The sequence below is a fragment of the Oncorhynchus clarkii genome, chromosome 6 (genome assembly GCF_045791955.1).
Source record: "Oncorhynchus clarkii lewisi isolate Uvic-CL-2024 chromosome 6, UVic_Ocla_1.0, whole genome shotgun sequence".
Taxonomy (NCBI): domain Eukaryota; kingdom Metazoa; phylum Chordata; class Actinopteri; order Salmoniformes; family Salmonidae; genus Oncorhynchus; species Oncorhynchus clarkii.
In genome coordinates this window covers 73,548,258-73,573,654 of record NC_092152.1, presented here as the reverse complement: position 1 = coordinate 73,573,654, position 25,397 = coordinate 73,548,258, and the positions used below count along the sequence as shown (strand labels likewise).

Sequence of the window (25,397 nt, the reverse complement as noted above, 5' to 3'; positions counted from 1 at the left end):
CCCAGGACTCTCTCCTGTCCTCTCTCTCTCTCCCCAGGTATCAGGCAGCTCGGTGGGGTCGCCGGGCGCCGCCTCCTCCCCCTCCACGTCGTCACAGCGGCAACGTCAACGCATCACCCGCGTCAATCTCAGGGACTTCATCTTCTACATGGAGCAGGAGAGAGAGACAGCCCACTCACTTCTGCTCTACCGGGCTCTGCTCAAGTAACACCCTCTCCCTCCCAGCACCCTCCTCTCTCTTCCTTACCATCTCCTTCTACCCCTGCAACGTGCCTTCAATCGGGTCAGATGTTTCAGCTCAGTGTCTGTTGTGATGTTGATATTAACGTACCTTTTGATATAAAGGCGAGAGAAAAAACTCACAAAAATATATTGTATGTGTCTTTATCTGTTTTAGCTTCATGATAAATACACTGAGTACCAAACATTAAGAACACCTTCCTAATATTTCCCTTTTGCCTTTTGCCCCCAGAACAGCCTCAGTTCGTAGGGGCATTGACTCTACAAGGTGTCGAAAGTGTTCGACAGGGATGCTGGCCCATGTTGACTCCAATGCTTCCCACAGTTGTCAAGTTGGCTGGATGTCCTTTGGGTGGTGGACCATTCTTGATACACACGGGAAACTGTTGAGCGTGAAAAACCCAGCAGTGTTGCAGTTCTTGACACAAACCGCTGCGTCTGGCATCTACTGCCATACCCCATTCAAAGGCACTTAAATATTTTGTCTTGATCATTCACCCTCTGAATGGCACACGTATGCAATCCATGTCTCAGAAATCCTTCTTTAACCTGTCTCCTCCCCTTCATCTAAACTGATTCAAGTGGATTTAACAGGTGACATCAATAAGGGATCATAGCTTTCACCTGCAGTCTCCTTTTCAGTCTATGTCATGGAAAGAGCAGGTGTCCTTAATGTTTTGTACACTCAGTGTTTATGTATTTAGAGTGTTGAATTTAAGGCCATGGTGATGCAAACTCCTTGGGTATTATTGGGACTGGGTTTTTAAGGAGAAATGGGGTTTTGTGTCTAAGGACCTGAGCCAGTACTTTTTCCATGTCAGTTGTAAATTTGATGTCCCAGGCGAAATACTCAATGAACCATCTCAAAGTGATTTTCTTTAAAAGAATCCTATTCTGAACTTAATACAGTCTACAATATTCTCTAGAATGTATTTGTTGAAGAAAGTTCAGTGAATATGGTCACACAAAACTAACAAGTCATAGAGTGGTCTGATTCTTTATACCAGAAACTTATCCGAGCAGCTTTTTGGAAAGTTTATCTTCAGAAAATGGATTACAGCAGAACAGAAATTGAGCTCTTTAAATGTAAATAGTCATTTTGAATACTTTTGAACAGCATGTATGATATTTTTACCACATGTAATGTTAATGACTCAGTACTGAGATATTCTGTAAAATCATGTGCATTGAAATTTGTTATGATTAGAATGTTATTTTTTTTGGATCCCCATTAGCTGACACCATGACGACAGCTAGTCTACCTGGGGTCCGACATAAAACGAAAAAGACATTACAGACAAAAATACTTTATCATTTACATACAGTACACTTAAAAAACATGAACAAATGTAAAATACCTGAAAGGTAACATTTAACTGTCAATAAGCAAATTGTATTCTTTGTATTCTTTCACTTTATAAACTTTATTTCAATACAATGCAGATAGTCTTATCCAATCCAACAGGTCAATAATCTAACAATGGTCAGAGTTACCACAGTCCACCAATATGGTGGATTCTGGCCAGTCACCCTCATTGGGCAAGGCACAGTAGTCTCTCTCTGTACCCAAATTTATGGAGAGATTATTTTTTTCTAGATGTCCCAGTAGAATTTAGATGTTGGCCATTTCCACAATACTTTAGGTTGTCTGAAGAACCTATTCTGTGAAGCCAGGTCCATACCCTCAGCAGACGCCCAGAGTGCAGTATGGTCGTTCGACAAGCAGCTCCCATCTTAGGGTTTCCTCTGTTTCACTTCAAGACTATTAACAACACATATCAGACGTGTGAGCAGCTGGACAGTTGTTGAAGTACAGTTTTGAGAATTCTTCCTTTAAGCCTAATATTGACATTGCAATGTTTTTAGAGTTGTATGTTTTTATGTTCTCTCTAGAACGAGAGGTGGGAGGCGACTGCCTCTCTGTCAGTAGCTATAGATCCTTGTCATTAGGGTCCAACTCTGCAAGGCCTCAGTGTTGTCACCTGTTTCTGACCATCCTCTTATTAACATGGCCTTTCTCTTATTGGTTGGTTTTGAATAGCCTAGCCTCTATGCAGCTTGTCTTGTGTCGCTTTGTCATTTATTTGTTGAATGGGCAACATTTGAAATTAATGTTCATTGAAGTTCTTTCTAACAGCACTATTATATACCGTTTTTTTATTACTTATACAATGAGAAAAAAAACAGAACGCTGTGTTACTAATGTATAGAAAGAAATAGTTCCTGTCTCTTAAGCATCAAACAGTATTGTCAGTTGGTGTTGAAAGGGAAACATCAAACAGTATTGTCAGTTGGTGTTGAAAGGGAAACATCAAACAGTATTGTCAGTTGGTGTTGAAAGGGAAACATCAAACAGTATTGTCAGTTGGTGTTGAAAGGGAAACATCAAACAGTATTGTCAGTTGGTGTTGAAAGGGAAACATCAAACAGTATTGTCAGTTGGTGTTGAAAGGGAAACATCAAACAGTATTGTCAGTTGGTGTTGAAAGGGAAACATCAAACAGTATTGTCAGTTGGTGTTGAAAGGGAAACATCAAACAGTATTGTCAGTTGGTGTTGAAAGGGAAACATCAAACAGTATTGTCAGTTGGTGTTGAAAGGGAAACTTATTTTTGAACTATTTATATATTTTTCTTTTGAGTTCTTTTTTCATTGGCATTTCATTTGCCACATTTTAGGCAATGCAATTTTATCTCACAAGTACTTATAGTTGAAAAAATGTAAGTTTAAAAGCACAAAAATACCGATTTGTTCAGTGGTTATTAATATTTTAATAATTATTTGTATGATTTCTGATAAATTAACAGGAGAACATTTCTACTACTTCAGCTTTTTAGCCAAAATATAAGGATTACTGATGTACCCAGTTGGAAGATGTTTTAATGTATGGATAATTTGTAAATATTGTTTACAGGACCATGTGTTTATTAGGACTATGTTATTTTTGGTAAACTCTGTACATATCCTGAACATTTCCTGTTTGTGTGAAAAACATACTTCTGTATTTGTACCTATTTTGTAAAGGAATAAATAAACTGTTTACTAAACTAAGCAGACACAGACTTTTGTGATTTGAGTACAATTTATTTGAATATCCATAATATCCATATCCATCTGTAATATGTTTAGTTACACTTGATACCATACAGTACAGTTCTGTAGTTTTGCAGAGCAGCTGGATTTGGTAGTACAGCTTTATTAAAGTACTGTACTTAAATTGTGTAGCTGTAGCTTAAGTGTTGTAATTACTGTACTATATAACAGGTTAGTATGTTAGCTACGCATAGTAATCAGTTTCTCTTAATGATTTAAATCTAACCACAAAATCAACAGTGATGTTTTTACAAGACAGTTAGTTGTACCCAAACTGAAATTGACTAATGAAACCAACTTCATATCCATTTACTAGCATTACACATGCTAAGTACAACTTCATATCCATTTACTAGCATTACACATGCTAAGTACAACTTCATATCCATTTACTAGCATTACACATGCTAAGTACAACTTCATATCCATTTACTAGCATTACACATGCTAAGTACAAATTGAGTTAAGTACCAGTGTTAGAGACCAAGAAGAAGTCCCCTCTGGATTCTACTGCTAATTAAGCAGCAGCATTTTGAAAAGACCAAAACGTTTAACTCGGTGCAAAACCCAGGGATTTGGGAGCAGATTCTGGTGTTTGTTGTCCAGATGCAGGGATTTGGGAGCAGATTCTGGTGTTTGTTGTCCAGATGCAGGGATTTGGGAGCAGATTCTGGTGTGTGTTGTCCAGATGCAGGGATTTGGGAGCAGATTCTGGTGTTTGTTGTCCAGATGCAGGGATTTGGGAGCAGATTCTGGTGTTTGTTGTCCAGATGCAGGGATTTGGGAGCAGATTCTGGTGTTTGTTGTCCAGATGCAGGGATTTGGGAGCAGATTCTGGTGTTTATTGTCCAGATGCAGGGATTTGGGAGCAGAATCTGGTTTTTATTGTCCAGATGCAGTAGCAGAACCATTTTAAAGTCCCTTTGGCCCCTCAGACTGCTGATCTTCATTTAACCCCTAACGCCCTCTACTTTACCCATGCATGGACTAAACGGGTGATCTGCAGAGATATGTTTGTGCAGGGTCTGACACATTTTTCTGGGGGATTATAGTATATTGAGAGTTCACTTCAGGTCAAACTGAAAAAGTTCATGACCACCTAAGAAACCACAAGAGATCTGTTTTACATGTAACTGCATGATGTGTACTGTATTTTCCCTCTTGAAAGAGACAGTGTTAGTGCAGATGAAAGGAGGAAAGAAACGCCCTATTATCCAAGAAATGACACAAAGGACAGGAACGAGGCAGAAAATATACAGTACATCCTTTTATTATCGCAAATATGCAAGAAAAATGAAATGGACACACTGTAAGTGGACACATGTCCTTTAATATCACAGTCTAATTATTAAAACAGTTTCAATAATATACATTTTGTACCTTAAGTATACACTTTTGAAATGTGTTTAATCCATATGTACACAACATAATGCTTGCAAATTGGAAATTATTTTCATTATTTTTGTTTGGTAGTAAATGAGAGGACTTATAGGTCTCTTTTTTAATAAGACGGTTGAGGGCTCAGTAAAATCCAGAGTCCTGATAACAATTTAATATACAAACAACTGTACAACTGCCCTCCGGTCTCTGGACTGTGTGGACACACCACACAGAGAAGGTGGTAGGACTTCTTGTTAATTATGGTCTTACTGACCACAAATTACTAAAAGAAAATGGTACACTCTCAGAAAAAAAGAGTGCTATGTGGCACCATGTGTCCCTGTAGGGGAACCCTCTGAAAAAAAGGTTCCAGATAGAACCATTTAAGATCTGGTTCAAAATAGCACGCTTTAATAGCACCTGGAACACAGGTTCAATTTGGAACCCAAAATGGTTCTATCTGGAGCCAACTTTCAGGGGGTTCTCCTACAGGGACAAATGGTGCTGCACAGCACTTTTTTTTTCTGAGAGTATGTGTGAAAACATACAATATGTTAGAGGAGATGGCCCAGTAATGTAATGAGGTATCTGTGAGAACCTGCCACCTGTAAGAGGTTTTGTTGAGTTGCTTTACTCTTGTATCAACAGGGAAGTGAACTGATGAAGGTGAGCTAAATGCTGCCACATACTGTAACTATTCAGAACCATTGAGAACTGAGCCGGTTCCCTTCAGATGTAAAGTTGAATCTAGAGATAAAGTAGGGAGGGAATGTTTGTTTGGTCTGGTGCGGTGCGGTCCTGTGAGCCATGGGGGTAACGTTAGGAGGGTGCTCTGTACAGAATGGTCTGGGAATGTGATGACGCAGTGGGGGGCACAACCCTTGTCTCTACTGGCATTGCTGAGGAGCTGGGAGTGTATGGGAGACCGGGGGACCCGCTGGGCTCTGAAGCCCCACATCCCTCAGCAACATGAAAGGCCTGGTTGGCCATTCCCTTTGAGGCAACTGGATACAAGGGCCCAGGACAGTAGCAGGTCAGAACAAAGAGGATCCTGATTGGGAGGGAGGCCCCCCAGGAGGTCTGTGCTGCCTTCTGGACTTCTTGGAGCTAAACTAACTAACTAACCCTGACCATCTTTAAAAACGGAAGACTGAAGAAGTCCTGGGGCTTGTTTAATCAGTGGACATCCACAGAGAGGACACTGGACACTAGGACCAAGAGGAGAGTTGGTTCATTACAAATTAGACTACCATCCCATTTGAAATAAGATTTTTGTAATTGTAATTAGTGAAACACCCACCATAGAAGGTTTCAAAACAAACTCATTAACAAGCCGGTGCTGAACCAAGATCAGAATGGGCCTCTTTTTGATCTATTATTTTGGAATGGATGAAACACAGTTACACAGATATAAAGTATGACAACTTTATACTCTTTCTTTCTTGTTTCTCTCTTTGATCCACAAATGTAGAGAATCAAACCATGGAATCACAGCAGGATAGAGTAAGTGCCTCCCACTCTTTTTCTCTGTAAACAATGCTCTGATGCTCAGCTTACAGTTCATTTTAGGTTATGCTGCTGCAGACATGTGAAGAGTGATTGAAATAATCCTGCCTTAGAAATGAAATGACAGACAGTCAGCAAGACAAACATGATTGAACGTAAAGTATTCTTTCAATTGTCAGACTATTTGTACTGTGTTTGTTCCTATAAAATTGTTTTGAATAATCATAGTGATAATTGTGTCAAATAAACAATTATTAAAAAATGAATTTTAAACTTTGTACAATAATCAAATAGGCAACTTAGCTTTATCACCGAAGTTTGCTATTACTTACATTGGGCTCTCTCAACATATTAATATGTGCTAATTACTATAAACACAATGAGATAATGTGTGGGTTGATTTGGCGCTGGTCATCAGGACGTATACTAAGAACTTATTTGGGGTGGAGGATGTTTTGTAGATGATGTGTTATAAGTGCAAACAAAGTTATCAAGCATTTAGAGTACATCTCATCACAATCATGGAGATACACTGATCTACCTCAGTTCACATGTTCCTTGTCAAGTTAGGAACATTCTGGCATTCCACAACCAGCAACACATTCAGAGCCTTCATATACAATTTCATTCAGATTTTCTCATTTCACATTGCAGATCATTTTACCTTTTGACTTTTAACTTTTTAATAAATATATGTACTGTCACATTGTTAATCTTATTTGATTTAAGATATGTTTGACAGCTAATTGTGACAAAGCCAATGCACATTTTATGCATGCTACAAATGTTTCCTCTGAAAGATGTAGAAATAGCCAGGTTCCCTTGCAGCCCCATTTAAACAATGAGACCTTCTCCAGCTCTGAATGCATTACCAGCCAGACTGCTGCTTTAGCCACGTAGCCTCCAGACATAATAGTGTTTCTATAGCCACTGCCAAGTCTCTCTCTCTCTCTGTCTCTGTCTCTGTCTCTCTCTCTCTGTCTCTCTTTCTCTCTCTCTCTCTCTCACTCTCTCTCTCTGTCTCTCTCTCTCTCTCTCTGTCTCTCCCTCTGTCTCTCTCTCTCTCGCTCTCTCTCTCTCTCTCTGTCTCTCTCTCTTTCTCTCTTTCTCTCTCTCTCTTTCTGTCTCTGTCTCTCTCTCTGTCTCTCTTTCTCATTCTCTCAAGCTTTCAAACCTACTGACTGAATACAACGCTCATACATCCTTCATATAGGAGGGGGAAAAAACATAAAACAATCCTATTAATAATTGTTTACACCATGTTGTGATAAAACAGCAAAGAAAACAGAGAAAAAAGTTGTACTTTATAAACAACAATGAAAATAAGAAAGACAATCAATCGGACCTCCCTTGGCTGCGAGGCCTGGTTGCTGGCTATAAGAGCAATGTGGGCTGGATGGCTGTCACTTCCTCCTCTTCCTCTCTGTCAGCCCTGTCTCTTGTCAGGCCAGGCCTCCCTAAATAGCACATGTCTTGTCCCCACTCAGCTGCACTGGACGGCGCACACAACACATGGGCCTCACACAGACACGTACGGGACTGGACGACACACCGCCATGCGCTGCACTGAGGGCAAGGGGGCCGTGCTCCTCACTGAGGTCAGGACACCTCTTCACAAGGGGTCAGAGAGCCTTACAACTGGAGGAAAAAGAGATTGGTCACGGTGCTTAAATGGTTCAAGAGATGGAGCTGCTGTTTCAGTCTTTCTGTTCATCATCATAGTCCTATATTCCTTTGGGTGTTATTAGTAAACAGAATCAAATCCTTTTGTTTTCTTTCTTTGCTTTTTTGTGTTTATACTACATTCCCCTTAGAGCACTGAGTTCCTCAGAGCTGGCAACGTTATCAGACATCTGCTAATACTTAGGTGTTTCTTGCTGGGTTGGTTTTTGTGGTGTGAGGTGGAGGGATATTAGGGTTTGGGTTTGTTCTGTTCTGTCCAGTAGGGGGGTGAGGAGCCCCTCGTGGCTAGTCCCTCTCCTCTCCTAGAGCTTCTCTAGTCCAGGGGCTCCTGTTTTATCCTGATGGGGGTGTTCATGGACATACTCCGCCGGTCCTCACGGCACAGCACGTACTCGCTGAACTGGGAGGAGTCCACCCCGCCGCCGCAGGACGCTGCCACGCTGAAACCCTTCTGGAACAGACGCTCTAGAACCTGCAGGGACAGAGCAACAACAGAGGTTTAATCAATCAAATCTATTCATAAAGCCCTTTGTACATTAGCAGCCACAAAATGCTTTGCAGTAACCCAGCCTAGACCCGAAAGAACAAGTAGAAGCACAGTGGCCAGGAAAAACTCCCAAAGGGTTAACACAGACTTATCAATAATAATGACCATGTCCACCCACCACCTCCTCATCAATCAAAGCACATTTACTGGTGATGAGTCACGTATACAGAGCACATGTCACTAACCCAATCACATAGATGGATATGTGCCGGAGGGGCGGTCGGACATCATACTGTCTCTAATATTCTTGGTGGTGGGTGGTGTTGAAGGATCTGCTGATGATGATATGAGGGCACGAGCTCAAAGAGATGGAGGGTGTTGGGTGTGTATTAGAGAGAGTTAGTTAGGTGTGTTTGGAGGGAGCTGGCTTTAGTTCAGTATATGGAGAGATAACTAGGGCTCCTAATTGGAGTAATGAGCAGTAGGGGTTGAGGAGTGATGCTGAGGCCTGTAAGATACTGGGAGCTGTGAGGGGCTGTGAGAGGCTGTGAGGAGCTGTGAGGGGCTGTGAGGAGCTGTGAGGGGCTGTGAGGAGCTGTGAGGAGCTGTGAGAGGCTGTTAGGAGCTGCGAGGAGCTGTGAGAGGCTGTGAGGAGCTGTGAGGAGCTGTGAGAGGCTGTTAGGAGCTGCGAGGAGCTGTGAGGAGCTGTGAGAGGCTGTTAGGGCCTGTGAGGGGCTGTGAGAGGCTGTTAGGAGCTGCAAGGAGCTGTGAGGAGCTGTGAGAGGCTGTTAGGGCCTGTGAGGGGCTGTGAGAGCCTGTTAGGAGCTGTGAGTAGCTGTGAGAGGCTGTTAGGAGCTGCGAGGAGCTGTGAGGAGCTGTGAGAGGCTGTTAGGAGCTGTGAGGAGCTGTGAGGGGCTGTGAGAGACTGTTAGGAGCTGTGAGGAGCTGTGAGAGGCTGTAAGAAGCTGTGAGGAGCTGTGAGAGGCTGTGAGGAGCTGTGAGGGGCTGTGAGGAGCTGTGAGAGGCTGTTAGGAGCTGTGAGGAGCTGTGAGAGGCTGTGATGAGCTGTGAGGAGCTGTGAGAGGCTGTGAGGAGCTGTGAGAGGCTGTGAGGAGCTGTGAGAGGCTGTGAGGAGCTGTGAGAGGCTGTGAGGAGCTGTGAGGAGCTGTGCGAGGCAGTTAGGAGCTGTGAGGAGCTGTGAGAGGCTGTTAGGAGCTGTTAGAGGCTATGGGGAGCTGTGAAGAGCTGTGAGGGACACATGGTGAATGAGGAAGAGGGGGAATATGCCCGCGACTAAATAATGGAGCTGGAAGGAAAAAACTGAGATGTGAGAGGCTGTAAGAAGCTGTGAGGAGCTGTGAGAGGCTGTGAGGAGCTGTGAGGGGCTGTGAGGAGCTGTGAGAGGCTGTTAGGAGCTGTGAGGAGCTGTGAGAGGCTGTGATGAGCTGTGAGGAGCTGTGAGAGGCTGTGAGGAGCTGTGAGAGGCTGTGAGGAGCTGTGAGAGGCTGTGAGGAGCTGTGAGAGGCTGTGAGGAGCTGTGAGGAGCTGTGAGAGGCAGTTAGGAGCTGTGAGGAGCTGTGAGAGGCTGTTAGGAGCTGTTAGAGGCTATGGGGAGCTGTGAAGAGCTGTGAGGGACACATGGTGAATGAGGAAGAGGGGGAATATGCCCGCGACTAAATAATGGAGCTGGAAGGAAAAAACTGAGATGTGAGAGGGATGGAGGCATGTTAGTGAGGCTCAGATTTTTTACATCTCCTGTAATCCTTCTGGGTTTTTTAGGAGAGGGAGTATCTCTGAATCCCAATGTGTGGAGTGCTGTGTATTTATTTATTCCCCAGTTCCTTTAATGGAGTGTTGCAGCGTATGGAAATGAAAGGTCTTGCTCAGGGCTAGCCTCTCTCTCCGTATATTGCCAGATATAAAGCCAGAGACGAAGATCACGCAAAATACATGTGTTTCGCCTGTTGCTCCATATAAACACACACTCGCACACACACACATACACACACACACAAGTGAGAGTGGCCTCTCTAATTGCGAGAGTGGTGGCCCCATTGGAGGGCTAAAGCGGGACAATTAGTCTTGGTGGTTGAGCCACTCAGCCTCCTCAGTCTGGGGGTTAGGATGCCTGCTGAGGAATTCACAGATCACACAGACCAATAGGACTTGTTAAACAGGCCTGCTCAACTATTAATGGCTAGTTTAAACACCCCCTACCACCTCGCCCTGCTTCCCCCCCTGCCCTGATGCAAAAACAAGGCAGAGAGTGCGTCCCAAATTATACCCTATTCCTATGTAGTGCATTACTTTTGACCAGGGCCTATAGCATTCTGGCCAGGGTGCCATATGGGACACAAGCTGAGATTAAATGTGGGCCAGCAGCATTTTTATTCTTGCACCTAACTAACTCCAATAACGATAACTACCCCCTCTCCCTCTCTCTTCTCCTCCCCTCCCCTCCGGAGCTCTGTGACGATGACGGAGTCAGTAATTTGTGGGAAAGAGAGGCGGCAGACAGCTGATGGTGAACTTAAGAGAGGCACTAATTAAGAGACCTGCCGAAGCATTAAACAAACGCTCCCCAAATCCACGACAGACGATGGAGAGGAGTAACGATTATGGAAATTACATTACACTCCCTGCTTTGATCATTGCATCACATTGCATTTTCACCCCATATTTTTTTACATTTTTTTTTAATTTTTTGTACATATGTGAGACTGTCACGTTAAGCGACGCATTCAGTCACAAAGGAGAGAAGAGTTGATCAATAAAGATACTCTTAATTAAAACATTTTGATAATGAGGCATTATCACACTGTAAATATATTGAATTTAACCTCAACATTTCATATTGAATTTCAACACATGTACATAGATCTTTGATTCAAAATGCCAAATGTACCAATGTTCAAGTGTCTTTAACCCTTCTTGCTGTAAATAAGGTATTGGCTCTTTCACAGAACCCAAAACTCATTGCCCAGGAGTTACAGTGGTTTCTGAAAGTTGCATAGTTTCTTAACTTCTTCCATTGTTTCAGCACTTTCTGTTCCGCTTTTTATCTATGTTTGAAGCTCAGAATGTGAACAGAAGCATTGCCTCACTTCATCCCCTGTGCTCCTTCATAAACGTAGCCTACTGTAGCATACTAATCTATTCTCACTGTTGCAGGGTTGACTTGGCTGCAGAGGGATCAGCCACTGTCACATTCAACCCCCACCCCCCTGTACAGCATACAGGGACATCACAGCGCTGCCACTCAAACCTAGGGTCGCCATGGGGATGAGCAGGGGATACGTATCAAGCTCGCTCCACTAACCTCCCAGCATCATAACGGAACAGAACGCAGTAAGAGAAGCCGGTGAGGCAGGAATCAAAGTGGATGAGCCTCATGGCTGGAAACAGAGCGTGATGTAATATTGATGGCCACCGGAGTGCACACACACACACACATACCGGAGTTCACACACAAACACTGGAGTTAACACACAAACGCAGGAATGCAGGCACACGAACGTGCATACACACACAAACACACACATCTCCAGAGGGGCTAGAGATGCCTGTGCAGCACTCGTCTAAGTCTCCAGTTGTCAGGACGTAGGACTGGGGGTCTCAGTCTCCAGTTGTCAGGATGTAGGGCTGGGGGTCTCAGTCTCCAGTTGTCAGGATGTAGGGCTGGGGGTCTCAGTCTCCAGTTGTCAGGACGTAGGACTGGGGGTCTCAGTCTCCAGTTGTCAGGACGTAGGACTGGGGGTCTAAGTCTCCAGTTGTCAGGATGTAGGGCTGGGGGTCTAAGTCTCCAGTTGTCAGGACGTAGGACTGGGGGTCTAAGTCTTCAGTTGTCAGGACGTAGGACTGGGGGTCTAAGTCTCCGGCTGTCAGGATGTAGGGCTGGGGGTCTAAGTCTCCAGTTGTCAGGACGTAGGACTGGGGGTCTAAGTCTCCGGTTGTCAGGACGTAGGGCTGGGGGTCTAAGTCTCCAGTTGTCAGGATGTAGGGCTGGGGGTCTAAGTCTCCAGTTGTCAGGACGTAGGACTGGGGGTCTCAGTCTCCAGTTGTCAGGACGTAGGACTGGGGGTCTAAGTCTCCAGTTGTCAGGATGTAGGGCTGGGGGTCTAAGTCTCCAGTTGTCAGGACGTAGGACTGGGGGTCTAAGTCTTCAGTTGTCAGGACGTAGGACTGGGGGTCTAAGTCTCCGGCTGTCAGGATGTAGGGCTGGGGGTCTAAGTCTCCAGTTGTCAGGACGTAGGACTGGGGGTCTAAGTCTCCGGTTGTCAGGACGTAGGGCTGGGGGTCTAAGTCTCCAGTTGTCAGGATGTAGGGCTGGGGGTCTAAGTCTTCAGTTGTCAGGATGTAGGACTGGGGGTCTAAGTCTCCGGTTGTCAGGATGTAGGGCTGGGGGTCTAAGTCTCCAGTTGTCAGGATGTAGGACTGGGGGTCTAAGTCTCCAGTTGTCAGGACGTAGGACTGGGGGTCTAAGTCTCCGGTTGTCAGGACGTAGGGCTGGGGGTCTAAGTCTCCAGTTGTCAGGATGTAGGGCTGGGGGTCTAAGTCTCCAGTTGTCAGGATGTAGGACTGGGGGTCTAAGTCTCCGGTTGTCAGGACGTAGGGCTGGGGGTCTAAGTCTCCAGCTGTCAGGACGTAGGACTGGGGGTCTAAGTCTCCGGTTGTCAGGATGTAGGGCTGGGGGTCTAAGTCTCCAGTTGTCAGGATGTAGGGCTGGGGGTCTAAGTCTTCAGTTGTCAGGATGTAGGACTGGGGGTCTAAGTCTCCGGTTGTCAGGATGTAGGGCTGGGGGTCTAAGTCTCCAGTTGTCAGGACGTAGGACTGGGGGTCTAAGTCTCCAGTTGTCAGGACGTAGGGCTGGGGGCGCTAAGTCTCCAGCTGTCAGGACGTAGGACTGGGGGTCTCAGTCTCCAGCTGTCAGGACGTAGGACTGGGGGTCTAAGTCTCCAGTTGTCAGGACGTAGGACTGGGGGTCTAAGTCTCCAGCTGTCAGGACGTAGGACTGGGGGTCTAAGTCTCCAGCTGTCAGGACGTAGAACTGGGGTACTAAGTCTCCAGTTGTCAGGACGTAGGGATGGGGGTCTCAGTCTCCAGTTGTCAGGACGTAGGACTGGGGCTCTAAGTCTCCAGTTGTCAGGATGTAGGGCTGGGGGTCTAAGTCTCCAGTTGTCAGGACGTAGGACTGGGGGTCTAAGTCTCCAGTTGTCAGGATGTAGGACTGGGGGACTAAGTCTCCAGTTGTCAGGATGTAGGACTGGGGGTCTCAGTCTCCAGTTGTCAGGATGTAGGGCTGGGGGTCTAAGTCTTCAGTTGTCAGGATGTAGGACTGGGGGTCTAAGTCTCCGGTTGTCAGGATGTAGGGCTGGGGGTCTAAGTCTCCAGTTGTCAGGATGTAGGACTGGGGGTCTAAGTCTCCAGTTGTCAGGACGTAGGACTGGGGGTCTAAGTCTCCGGTTGTCAGGACGTAGGGCTGGGGGTCTAAGTCTCCAGTTGTCAGGATGTAGGGCTGGGGGTCTAAGTCGCGAGCTGTCAGGACGTAGGACTGGGGGTCTAAGTCTCCGGTTGTCAGGATGTAGGGCTGGGGGTCTAAGTCTCCAGTTGTCAGGACGTAGGACTGGGGGTCTAAGTCTCCAGTTGTCAGGATGTAGGACTGGGGGTCTAACTCTCCGGTTGTCAGGACGTAGGGCTGGGGGTCTAAGTCGCGAGCTGTCAGGACGTAGGACTGGGGGTCTAAGTCTCCGGTTGTCAGGATGTAGGGCTGGGGGTCTAAGTCTCCAGTTGTCAGGACGTAGGGATGGGGGTCTCAGTCTCCAGTTGTCAGGACGTAGGACTGGGGCTCTAAGTCTCCAGTTGTCAGGATGTAGGGCTGGGGGTCTAAGTCTCCAGTTGTCAGGACGTAGGACTGGGGGTCTAAGTCTCCAGTTGTCAGGATGTAGGACTGGGGGACTAAGTCTCCAGTTGTCAGGATGTAGGACTGGGGGTCTCAGTCTCCAGTTGTCAGGATGTAGGGCTGGGGGTCTCAGTCTCCAGTTGTCAGGACGTATGGCTGGGGGTCTAAGTCTCCAGTTGTCAGGACGTAGGACTGGGGGACTAAGTCTCCAGTTGTCAGGATGTAGGACTGGGGGTCTAAGTCTCCAGTTGTCAGGATGTAGGGCTGGGGGTCTCAGTCTCCAGTTGTCAGGATGTAGGGCTGGGGGTCTCAGTCTCCAGTTGTCAGGACGTAGGGCTGGGGGTCTCAGTCTCCAGCTGTCAGGACGTAGGGCTGGGGGTCTAAGTCTTCAGTTGTCAGGATGTAGGGCTGGGGGTCTAAGTCTTCAGTTGTCAGAATGTAGGACTGGGGGTCTCAGTCTCCAGTTGTCAGGGCGTAGGGCTGGGGGTCTAAGTCTCCAGTTGTCTGGACGTAGGGCTGGGTGTCTAAGTCTCCAGTTGTTAGGACGTAGGGCTGGGTGTCTATGTCTCCAGTTGTCAGGACGTAGGGCTGGGTGTCTATGTCTCCAGTTGTCAGGACGTAGGACTGGGGGTCTAAGTCTCCAGTTGTCAGGACGTAGGGCTGGGTGTCTATGTCTCCAGTTGTCAGGACGTAGGGCTGGGTGTCTATGTCTCCAGTTGTCAAGACGTAGGGCTGGGTGTCTATGTCTCCAGTTGTCAGGACGTAGGGCTGGGGGTCTAAGTCTCCAGTTGTCAAGACGTAGGGCTGGGTGTCTATGTCTCCAGTTGTCAGGACGTAGGACTGGGGGTCTAAGTCTCCAGTTGTCAGGATGTAGGGCTGGGTGTCTATGTCTCCAGTTGTCAGGACGTAGGGCTGGGTGTCTATGTCTCCAGTTGTCAGGACGTAGGACTGGGGGTCTAAGTCTCCAGTTGTCAGGATGTAGGACTGGGGGACTAAGTCTCCAGTTGTCAGGATGTAGGACTGGGGGTCTCAGTCTCCAGTTGTCAGGATGTAGGGCTGGGGGTCTCAGTCTCCAGTTGTCAGGACGTATGGCTGGGGGTCTAAGTCTCCAGTTGTCAGGACGTAGGACTGGGGGACTAAGTCTCCAGTTGTCAGGATGTAGGACTGGGGGTCTAAGTCTCCAGTTGTCAGGATGTAGGGCTGGGGGTCTCAGTCTCCAGTTGTCAGGATGTAGGGCTGGGGGTCTCAGTCTCCAGTTGTCAGGACGTAGGGCTGGGGGTCTCAGTCTCCAGCTGTCAGGACGTAGGGCTGGGGGTCTAAGTCTTCAGTTGTCAGGATGTAGGGCTGGGGGTCTAAGTCTTCAGTTGTCAGGATGTAGGACTGGGGGTCTCAGTCTCCAGTTGTCAGGGCGTAGGGCTGGGGGTCTAAGTCTCCAGTTGTCTGGACGTAGGGCTGGGTGTCTAAGTCTCCAGTTGTTAGGACGTAGGGCTGGGTGTCTATGTCTCCAGTTGTCAGGACGTAGGGCTGGGTGTCTATGTCTCCAGTTGTCAGGACGTAGGACTGGGGGTCTAAGTCTCCAGTTGTCAGGACGTAGGGCTGGGTGTCTATGTCTCCAGTTGTCAGGACGTAGGGCTGGGTGTCTATGTCTCCAGTTGTCAAGACGTAGGGCTGGGTGTCTATGTCTCCAGTTGTCAGGACGTAGGGCTGGGGGTCTAAGTCTCCAGTTGTCAAGACGTAGGGCTGGGTGTCTATGTCTCCAGTTGTCAGGACGTAGGACTGGGGGTCTAAGTCTCCAGTTGTCAGGACGTAGGGCTGGGTGTCTATGTCTCCAGTTGTCAGGACGTAGGGCTGGGTGTCTATGTCTCCAGTTGTCAGGACGTAGGGCTGGGTGTCTATGTCTCCAGTTGTCAGGATGTAGGGTTGGGGGTCTAAGTCTCCAGCTGTCAGGACGTAGGGCTGGGGGTCTCAGTTTCCAGTTGTCAGGACGTAGGGCTGGGTGTCTATGTCTCCAGTTGTCAGGACGTAGGGCTGGGGGTCTAAGTCTCCAGTTGTCAAGACGTAGGGCTGGGTGTCTATGTCTCCAGTTGTCAGGACGTAGGGCTGGGTGTCTATGTCTCCAGTTGTCAGGACGTAAGGCTGGGTGTCTATGTCTCCAGTTGTCAGGATGTAGGGTTGGGGGTCTAAGTCTCCAGCTGTCAGGACGTAGGGCTGGGGGTCTCAGTCTCCAGTTGTCAGGACGTAGGGCTGGGTGTCTATGTCTCCAGTTGTCAGGACGTAGGGCTGGGGATCTAAGTCTCCAGTTGTCAAGACGTAGGGCTGGGTGTCTATGTCTCCAGTTGTCAGGACGTAGGACTGGGGGTCTAAGTCTCCAGTTGTCAGGACGTAGGGCTGGGTGTCTATGTCTCCAGTTGTCAGGACGTAGGGCTGGGTGTCTATGTCTCCAGTTGTCAGGATGTAGGACTGGGGGTCTATGTCTCCAGTTGTCAGGATGTAGGGTTGGGGGTCTAAGTCTCCAGCTGTCAGGACGTAGGGCTGGGGGTCTCAGTCTCCAGTTGTCAGGACGTAGGGCTGGGTGTCTATGTCTCCAGTTGTCAGGACGTAGGCCTGGGGGTCGCTTTCTCCAGTTGTCAGGACGTAAGACTGGGGGTCTCAGTCTCCAGTTGTCAGGATGTAGGGCTGGGGGTCTCAGTCTCCAGTTGTCAGGACGTAGGCCTGGGGGTCGCTTTCTCCAGTTGTCAGGACGTAGGACTGGGGGTCTCAGTCTCCAGTTGTCAGGATGTAGGACTGGGGGTCTCAGTCTCCAGTTGTCAGGATGTAGGACTGGGGGTCTCAGTCTCCAGTTGTCAGGATGTAGGGCTGGGGGTCTCAGTCTCCAGTTGTCAGGATGTAGGACTGGGGGTCTCAGTCTCCAGTTGTCAGGATGTAGGGCTGGGGGTCTAAGTCTCCAGTCGTCAGGACGTAGGACTGGGGGTCTAAGTCTCCAGTTGTCAGGATGTAGGGCTGGGTGTGAGTGACAGGTAGAGCAGACTCAGAGTAATGTGGTGTTGCACGGAGGGAGTCCTACTTTGTTTAACTATAAATGGCCATTAAAACGTTGTTTCTACCTCATCTTCATTGTCCACTTCATCACAAGCATCAAAAGTCCTACTAGAAAGTGGTTGTCTGATCACACTAAAGTGTTCCATTTCTAGGGGGGACAACTGCTGCCTTGTCTCAGAGAAAAGTTCACAATATAAGTTTGTAGTAAAGCTTTGACACAGGAGGGCCAGAAATAGTGTTGGTAGCTAACTTTATCATGTGCTCTGTGTTTTTTTTCAGAAGGGTGAGGGTGGTGGTGATGGAGGTGGTGATGGTAGGGGTGGTGGTGATGGAGGTGGTGGTGGCAGGGCAGAGCCATGTTCTCCCTGTTACTAGCTGACCCCGTATGGATTGATAGGCTGGCTATGTGACATGGCGTGTCAGAAAGAGTGGCTGGGCCATGTAATGTCCCCGGCCCTGGCAGCCCTGGCAGTGAGGGGACAGGAAGGACAGGGGCCGTCTCAGAGTAGTGTTGCTGTCAGGGTGATGAAGGAAGGATTGCGTCTGGCTTGATCACAGTGCTCCATCACTGTGATGTACGGAGGTGGGTACCGGCCGGCTCCTGCTTCGGGACTGTGTGTGTGTGTGTGTGTGTGTGTGTGTGTGTGTGTGTGTGTGTGTGTGTGTGTGTGTGTGTGTGTGTGTGTGTGTGTGTGTGTGTGTGTGTGTGTGTGTGTGTGTGTGTGTGTGTGTGTGTGTGTGCGTGCGTGCGTGCGTGCGTGCGTGCGTGCGTGCGTGCGTGCGTGTGTACACCTCTGTGGCTCTTTAGCTAAATGTTTTCCCTCTTAAGCGTCCCAGTCCTTTTTTCCCATGGCTCTACATCACAGGTGGTTTGCATTATTCCCCTTAAACTCCTTCATGACTGGAGGAATGAATCGTTCACTCACCAAGGTGGGGTTGTTTATAGGTTTTCTCTTAGGTTGGAGTTGGCAAGAACGATTTCTCAGACAGAATGAGTTAGTAAGCCTCCCAAAATCTTATTGGTGATTAATTATAATGAATGTACCTGCCCTTGTATTGGAAGAGAAATGCTGTAACTAAGGGCAGCAGATGACTGAAGAGACTAAAGAATCCAAACCAGTGCAACATGGAAATACACAAGTTCCCAACACTATTTTCCATCTCTTTCTCTGTGGGCAGGGTGTGGTTGCATTCCCTTGGGTCGGGGTCCAGGACTGTAATCAAATTACAGGCACATTGTCTGGCCAGGTAAGATGAGGATTATTCTCATAACCTTCTCATACCTTCACGCAACAATGACACAGGACAGGATGAGGAAGTTCTTTAGAAAAATCTCCCCTTACACCAGAAAACACCTCCATCTGCTCTCTGTTCCCCTCACCTACAGCAGCTCAATGAGCCTAACTGCAAACCTAACTGCAGTGTGCTTGTGTGCTTGTGTGTGTGTGTGTGTGTGTGTGTGTGTGTGCGTGCGTGCGTGCGTGCGTGCGTGTGTGTGTGTGTTTGTCTTAAAGAGGCCAGCACAGAGAGAGAAAGAGCCCTGCCGCGAACAACGCCTCCCCACCCGGGCAAAGGCTATACGTTGAGCCAAAGCCCTTTAGAGCCCCACTGTGTCCCTCATTCACTAACACAAACATCACAAACAGGTAACCCTGAAGAGAAGGCAGGCTCCCGTTTCTGCCAGCGCCAAGTCATTCACATGCTGTCTGAGTCCCAAATTACACCCTATTCCCTATATAAGGTGCCATATTCCCCACTATGTAGGGCATATGGTGCCATTTGGGATGCAGACACTGAATAATGGGGTTGGTTTCAACTCAGCTCAACAGAGAGACAGTGAGTCTGTGGGTTTGTTTCTCCTCAGCTCAACAGAGAGACAGTGAGTCTGTGGGTTTGTTTCACCTCAGCTCAACAGAGAGACAGTGAGTCTGTGGGTTTGTTTCTCCTCAGCTCAACAGAGAGACAGTGAGTCTGTGGGTTGGTTTCACCTCAGCTCAACAGAGAGACAGTGAGTCTGTGGGTTTGTTTCTCCTCAGCTCAACAGAGAGACAGTGAGTCTGTGGGTTTGTTTCACCTCAGCTCAACAGAGAGACAATGAGTCTGTGGGTTGGTTTCACCTCAGCTCAACAGAGAGACAGTGAGTCTGTGGGTTTGTTTCACCTCAGCTCAACAGAGAGACAGTGAGTCTGTGGGTTTGTTTCACCTCAGCTCAACAGAGAGACAGTGAGTCTGTGGGTTTGTTTCTCCTCAGCTCAACAGAGAGACAGTGAGTCTGTGGGTTTGTTTCACCTCAGCTCAACAGAGAGACAGTGAGTCTGTGGGTTTATTTCACCTCAGCTCAACAGAGAGACAGTGAGTCTGTGGGTTGGTTTCACCTCAGCTCAACAGAGAGACAGTGAGTCTGTGGGTTTGTTTCACCTCAGCTCAACAGAGAGACAGTGAGTCTGTGGGTTTGTTTCACCTCAGCTCAACAGAGAGACAGTGAGTCTGTGGGTTTGTTTCTCCTCAGCTCAACAGAGAGACAGTGAGTCTGTGGGTTGGTTTCACCTCAGCTCAACAGAGAGACAGTGAGTCTGTGGGTTGGTTTCACCTCAGCTCAACAGAGAGACAGTGAGTCTGTGGGTTTGTTTCTCCTCAGCTCAACAGAGAGACAGTGAGTCTGTGGGTTTGTTTCACCTCAGCTCAACAGAGAGACAGTGAGTCTGTGGGTTTGTTTCACCTCAGCTCAACAGAGAGACAGTGAGTCTGTGGGTTTGTTTCACCTCAGCTCAACAGAGAGACAGTGAGTCTGTGGGTTTGTTTCACCTCAGCTCAACAGAGAGACAGTGAGTCTGTGGGTTTGTTTCACCTCAGCTCAACAGAGAGACAGTGAGTCTGTGGGTTTGTTTCACCTCAGCTCAACAGAGAGACAGTGAGTCTGTGGGTTGGTTTCACCTCAGCTCAACAGAGAGACAGTGAGTCTGTGGGTTTGTTTCACCTCAGCTCAACAGAGAGACAGTGAGTCTGTGGGTTTGTTTCTCCTCAGCTCAACAGAGAGACAGTGAGTCTGTGGGTTTGTTTCACCTCAGCTCAACAGAGAGACAGTGAGTCTGTGGGTTGGTTTCACCTCAGCTCCACAGTCTGTGGGAAAGGCCTGATAATGAAAACTAAAATAGGAGGGATCCTTCCCAGTCCATTTGAGACAGCTGTACGGCGCACACTGAGACCAAACTCGGCGGTAAACATAGTGAGAAAATGTTGTGTTAGTTGATGCGGCCAATTAATTATATTGCAAGCCATTTAAAAATCTATAAAAGAAGTATAAACCGGTTTAGGCTGTTTGAGAAATTGTAAGTATGGTATTAAAAAATGCAATACGTGTATTTCAATCTCCCCGGGCGGTGTTATATTGGAGTCTTTTTAAAAAGAGGAGCTGTGTCTTGAAAAGGAGTCAAATGTAAATTATGCATATCATTTTTTTTCACCCCTCTCATTTTTTGTGCGAAGAAAACATGGCCGCAGCGCAGGCAGACAGTGGAGAGGAGACAGGCTTTGTCCCGCTGCTCAGGCAGCTAGGCAGCAGCCCCGGAGGTGGTCTCTCACATTGGCAGGAGGGCGGTGGAGGTGTCAGAGCAGAACGCCTGCCTGGCGTGTTGGGGGTAGTGTGGGGCATGCTGGGCGAGGCTCCTCTATGTGTTGATCTGTATGGCTATTGGCAATGAGGTGTTGATGATACCACAGACCTGTGGTGAGAGGCTGCTCTGCTCCTTAAAGCCTCATTCAAACCTTGGAGAGGGAAGAGTGCTTTCTGAGAGGAAGATGAATATTATTGCTGTGACATACGCCTACAAGTGGCTGAAAAAATGTGTCACTATCTCCGAACATCTTAAACAAATCCACTCTAAATCACATCAGAGTAACTATTATCCCATGTGAGTTATGATGAGGGCTTGTTGCTACAGAACAGGCATCTTGTCTGTGGCTACACGCAGGCTACAAATCATGTCACATGCCTTTACATGGACATTTCAAAGTGGAGTCCTTGTCCTATAGATCACCAGTGATGACTTTAGAACAGTCAACAGCCAACTTCACACCTGTAAAACGTGATACACCATTATACCCACTTTAAACCCTGCTCCCTCAAGACTATAGGAAAACAGAAGTCACAGAGGCTCTCTGGGGTTTACATCCTCAGGAGAAAAAAACTTATAGTGATGATTAAAGACAGCTGCCGACATTCATGCACAGACAAAACGTTATCTACCTGGACAGAGTTGAGCCTGCAGTAGCCGTTGAGGGGGAAGCGGATGACGTGTGTGGGGTCCTGGTTCCAGCCGGCGTTCACCGAGTTGCACATGACGTCTCCAGTCTCGGGGAAGATCTCCTCGATGAGCACCTTCTCCCCGCTAAGGGCGATCCTCTCACCTAGGTCAGGCGTCACCCGCACCACCAGGCAGTCACAGGGCTGGGCCGTCCTGCGCTGCTCCCTCTCCTGCTTCCAACGCTCCAGCTCCTTAATCATGGGGGACAGCTGGTAGTACCGAGCCTCCTCGTACAGCAGGTGGAACTCCTGGATGGGACAGGATAGGAAACATGCATAAACACTCAAATCCAAGTAATTTCATGCCTCTTTGTCCTTTTCACGGCACTTCGATACAAAGTAATTTTCTTAGCAAGTTAGGAGAGCATTTTTGCTAACCCTAACCCTTTTCCTAACCTTAACCTCAGTCTCCTAACCTGCTATGTTAATTCTCCTAACCTGCTGTGTAAATTCTCCTAAGCCACTACGAAAAAATCGTCAGTCCCTCATATTCATCTCATGGTATTTCCTGGTTACAAATGATCTCAGTTAGGCCCACATTGAACATTCAAATATCTCAGATTGAAGAATGATTCACTGGTAAACCAGATCAGTCTCCAGTTGTTTACAAGAAAGGCCTGTATTGTTTTTTATTACCATGCTAACCATGGTCATACTGTAGCTGCAATCAGCCAGTCACTCTCTACTCCAACAGTAGCTGGTGATAGGGCTGAGTAATCCTCTAGCATGTTGTATTGAGCTCTACTCTATAGAGGCCTGTGTCGGTGAGGCGAGGCTCAGCGAGCCCAGGCTGCAGTGATGTGGGATGGGATGGTACATTCCTATGTGCAGACAGTCTAGCTGCAGCAGATTGCCTAGCTGCCTCCTCCCCTGGGCTGTGCTTGCTGGGGGCCATTTGCCCCTGCGCTCTTGCCTCTAATTTCCCACAAGACCAGATGGCACCATCGTTCAACACTACCATAGAAAATACCAGGAAGACTGAGGAGGAAAGGCTATTGGTAGCTAGCTAACAGAGGGGATGTGAGGGGAATATATATGGGAGAAGAAGTGAACATGAGGATAATTATAATATAAGCCATGGTTTATTTTTTTATGCATGCTTTACACAGAGGGGATTTTATGGTAATGTCTAATGTGAATAGTGGCTCGAAGTTAAGCTCTGATTTCACAATTTTATATTGCGTCAGATGAGTATTGTAAATATGCTAGCAAAACAATCAGTAATTGATTTTGCTACAGGTAGCTCTAGCTGGAAATTAGACAAAGGTAAATTGCTACATTTATGGGTGCTGCATTCCTAAAATGTTATTTGATGCATTTCCTGTACAAAGGGTAGGTCAAAAATACACAGAGGTTAAGATAACGTTGTCACAAATCTTGGACCAGCACTGTTGCTAACTACTAGCAGAGTTGCTAACTAGCATAGCTGGTCACATTGTTGAAAAGAGCTATGGGATATTAGAATCTTGTTGTCTTAACAATTGTCATCTTCAACCTAGCACAAAGGGAAACAATATTTCCCATGACATAATGAGTTACCATACCCTCCATGTATTTGGTCGGTATCAGGACCTTCTAATCATTCTCTTGATGAAAGAATCTGGTTCAAGAGAAAAGTTGATGATCGCAGTGTATTATAGTCTTTATGCACTTCTAAAGTAAGTTAGGGTTTGTGCAGAGGAAAGAAAGAGAGCGTGACTGTTTCAGTCTGACTACATCATCATTGGCTGTGGGTGTTGGGTGTTGGGTGCTGGGGGTGTTGGGTGCTAGGGGTGCTGAGGGTGCTAGGGGTGCTGGGGGTGCTGGGGAAACCAAATCTAAAAAGAGTTTTCCCTCGCCCCACGCCTCTCCAGAACACTGCTGGGTACAGAGTATGGTACGGCAATAGCAGCAAACAGCATATTATTAACCCTGCTTGCCTCAGTCAGGATGGAAGAAATAGCCACTTTCAAATCCCCCTGCATGAAAAACCCTAACATGAAAAACCTTCTGCTTCTTTAACCCTCATTCGACCCCCCATCTGAAAACCAGGAATGGCCCAAAACCAACTCTAGCTGAAGCAGGCGGTGACCCAACACATCTTAAGCCGACATTCTAATATTTAATATTACAGAATGTGAAGGGGTGGTTCGGTGACTTTTTTTCTCAGCCTTCTCTAGGCCCTCCTCACTGCGGCTGACAAAATACATAAAGAGACGTTCCCCCTTAGGGGTGCTCTCTGTATCGAAGTGTAGCTCCTCATCCTTCACAGGTCTGAAGCCACGGATGGATGTGTTTTTAACAGGGGTCTGTCTGCGAGGCACTTTAGTCATCCTGAGCCTGAGCCAGGCAGAACAGAAAACAACAGAATAATCCTAACGTAATGCTGAAGTGAGGATGAGAGGGGAGACAGGCCCAACAGCTCTGTCTTGGCTGTATGCTGCCAGCTCCAAGAGACAATCTATCCCACAATCCTGTGTCCAGACAGGCCGGTTGAGCTCCAAAATAATGATCCGACCTGATCACCCACTGGCAAGGCAACATCGCAGGGAAGGATGGAGGGAGGATGGAGGGAGAGAAAAATAGAGAGATGGGGAGAGAGAGAAAGAGAAGGAGCATACAGAGAGAGAGAGAGAGAGAGAGAGAGAGAGAGAGAGGGAGAGATGGAGAGAGAGAGAGAGAGAGAGAGAGAGAGAGAGAGAGAGAGAGAGAGGGAGAGAGAGAGAGAGAGAGAGAGGGAGACAGAGAGAGAGAGAGAGAGAGAGAGAGAATAGAGAGAGAGAGAGAGAGAGAGAGAGAGAATAGAGAGAGAGAGCATACAGATAGAGGGGAACAGGAACAAAATCCTTTTTTAACAGCTAACTAAACCCACAAAATGAGAAGTTACCTTCTGCCCTTTCATTTGACATGGATATGGCAACACCACTGACCTATATGCAGTGATAATGAATAAGACGATAATGAATGTGAAATGAGTTAGCCTTAATATTACAACACTTTGTCTATCACTGTGAGTGGCTGAGAAATCTACTGGATCGAACTGAGAAATAAAGAACTTACTCTTCATTGATATAAGAATATAATTGTAACATGCAAAAACACACCAGAATGGTTAAGGACCATCACCGAATTGACTGAGCATTGCTTACACTCTGTGATTCATTGTAGTCTGAATAATGTCTGAAATATGTCATGTGGAAAGCACATTAAGGGTGAATATTGTATTACATCTACTGATATATGCTGAATATTTGTTACTATACTGCTAAGCAGGCTTTCACATTGATTTAGCTAAACACACTGCATGTTGGCTGCCAGCAGCAGAAGAGACCCAGGCCTGGGGCGACGCCAACACTGATTGTGTTCAGATAAGAACATACTCAAATCATCCTAACCGTATTTCCTTTTTTTTTAGAGTTCACACAAATTGAAAGGTATGCAGATCAACAGAGAGAGAGAGAGGAGGCTGGATGAGGGCACGTGAAGAGGGTACAACAAAGCCTCTTCCCCCTCAGGAAACTAAAAAGATTTGGCATGGGTCCTCAGATCCTCAAAAGGTACTACAGCTGCACCATCGAGAGCATCCTGACCAGTTGCATCACTGCCTGGTACGGCAACTGCTCGGCCTCCGACCGCAAGGCACTACAGAGGGTAGTGCGTACTGCCCAGTACATCACTGGGGCAAAGCTGCCTGCCATCCAGGACCTCCACAGCAGGCAGTGTCAGAGGAAGGCCCTAAAACTTGTCAAAGACCCCAGTCATAGACTGTTCCCTCTACTACCGCATGG

The 25,397-nt window shown here is 47.1% G+C and overlaps 2 protein-coding genes across 8 annotated transcripts in view; one reads left to right on the top strand and one right to left on the bottom strand.

Annotated features, from left to right (window-relative positions):
• The window catches only part of LOC139411592 (transcription initiation factor TFIID subunit 4-like), a 116,026-nt gene extending 112,745 nt beyond the window's left edge, over positions 1–3,281 (top strand). For 2 of the 3 annotated variants that reach the window (XM_071158152.1, XM_071158150.1), the window contains 2 exons: positions 38–204; positions 1,884–2,489. In XM_071158152.1, coding sequence (XP_071014253.1) covers positions 38–204; positions 1,884–1,908 — 192 coding nt within the window. In that variant the 3' untranslated portion in view covers positions 1,909–2,489. Of the gene's footprint in view, positions 1–37 lie in introns of all 3 variants that reach the window. The other variant, XM_071158151.1, reaches the window with a different exon arrangement.
• A 4,703-nt stretch (positions 3,282–7,984) lies between these two features.
• Positions 7,985–25,397, bottom strand: part of LOC139411591 (BTB/POZ domain-containing protein kctd15) — a 29,538-nt gene continuing 12,125 nt past the window's right edge. For all 5 annotated transcript variants that reach the window (XM_071158149.1, XM_071158148.1, XM_071158147.1 and 2 more), the window contains exons 4-5: positions 21,574–21,879; positions 7,985–8,374 (exon numbers count right to left, since the gene is read on the bottom strand). In XM_071158149.1, the coding sequence (XP_071014250.1) occupies positions 8,216–8,374; positions 21,574–21,879 (465 nt within the window). In that variant the 3' untranslated portion in view covers positions 7,985–8,215. The remainder of the gene's footprint in view (positions 8,375–21,573; positions 21,880–25,397) is intronic.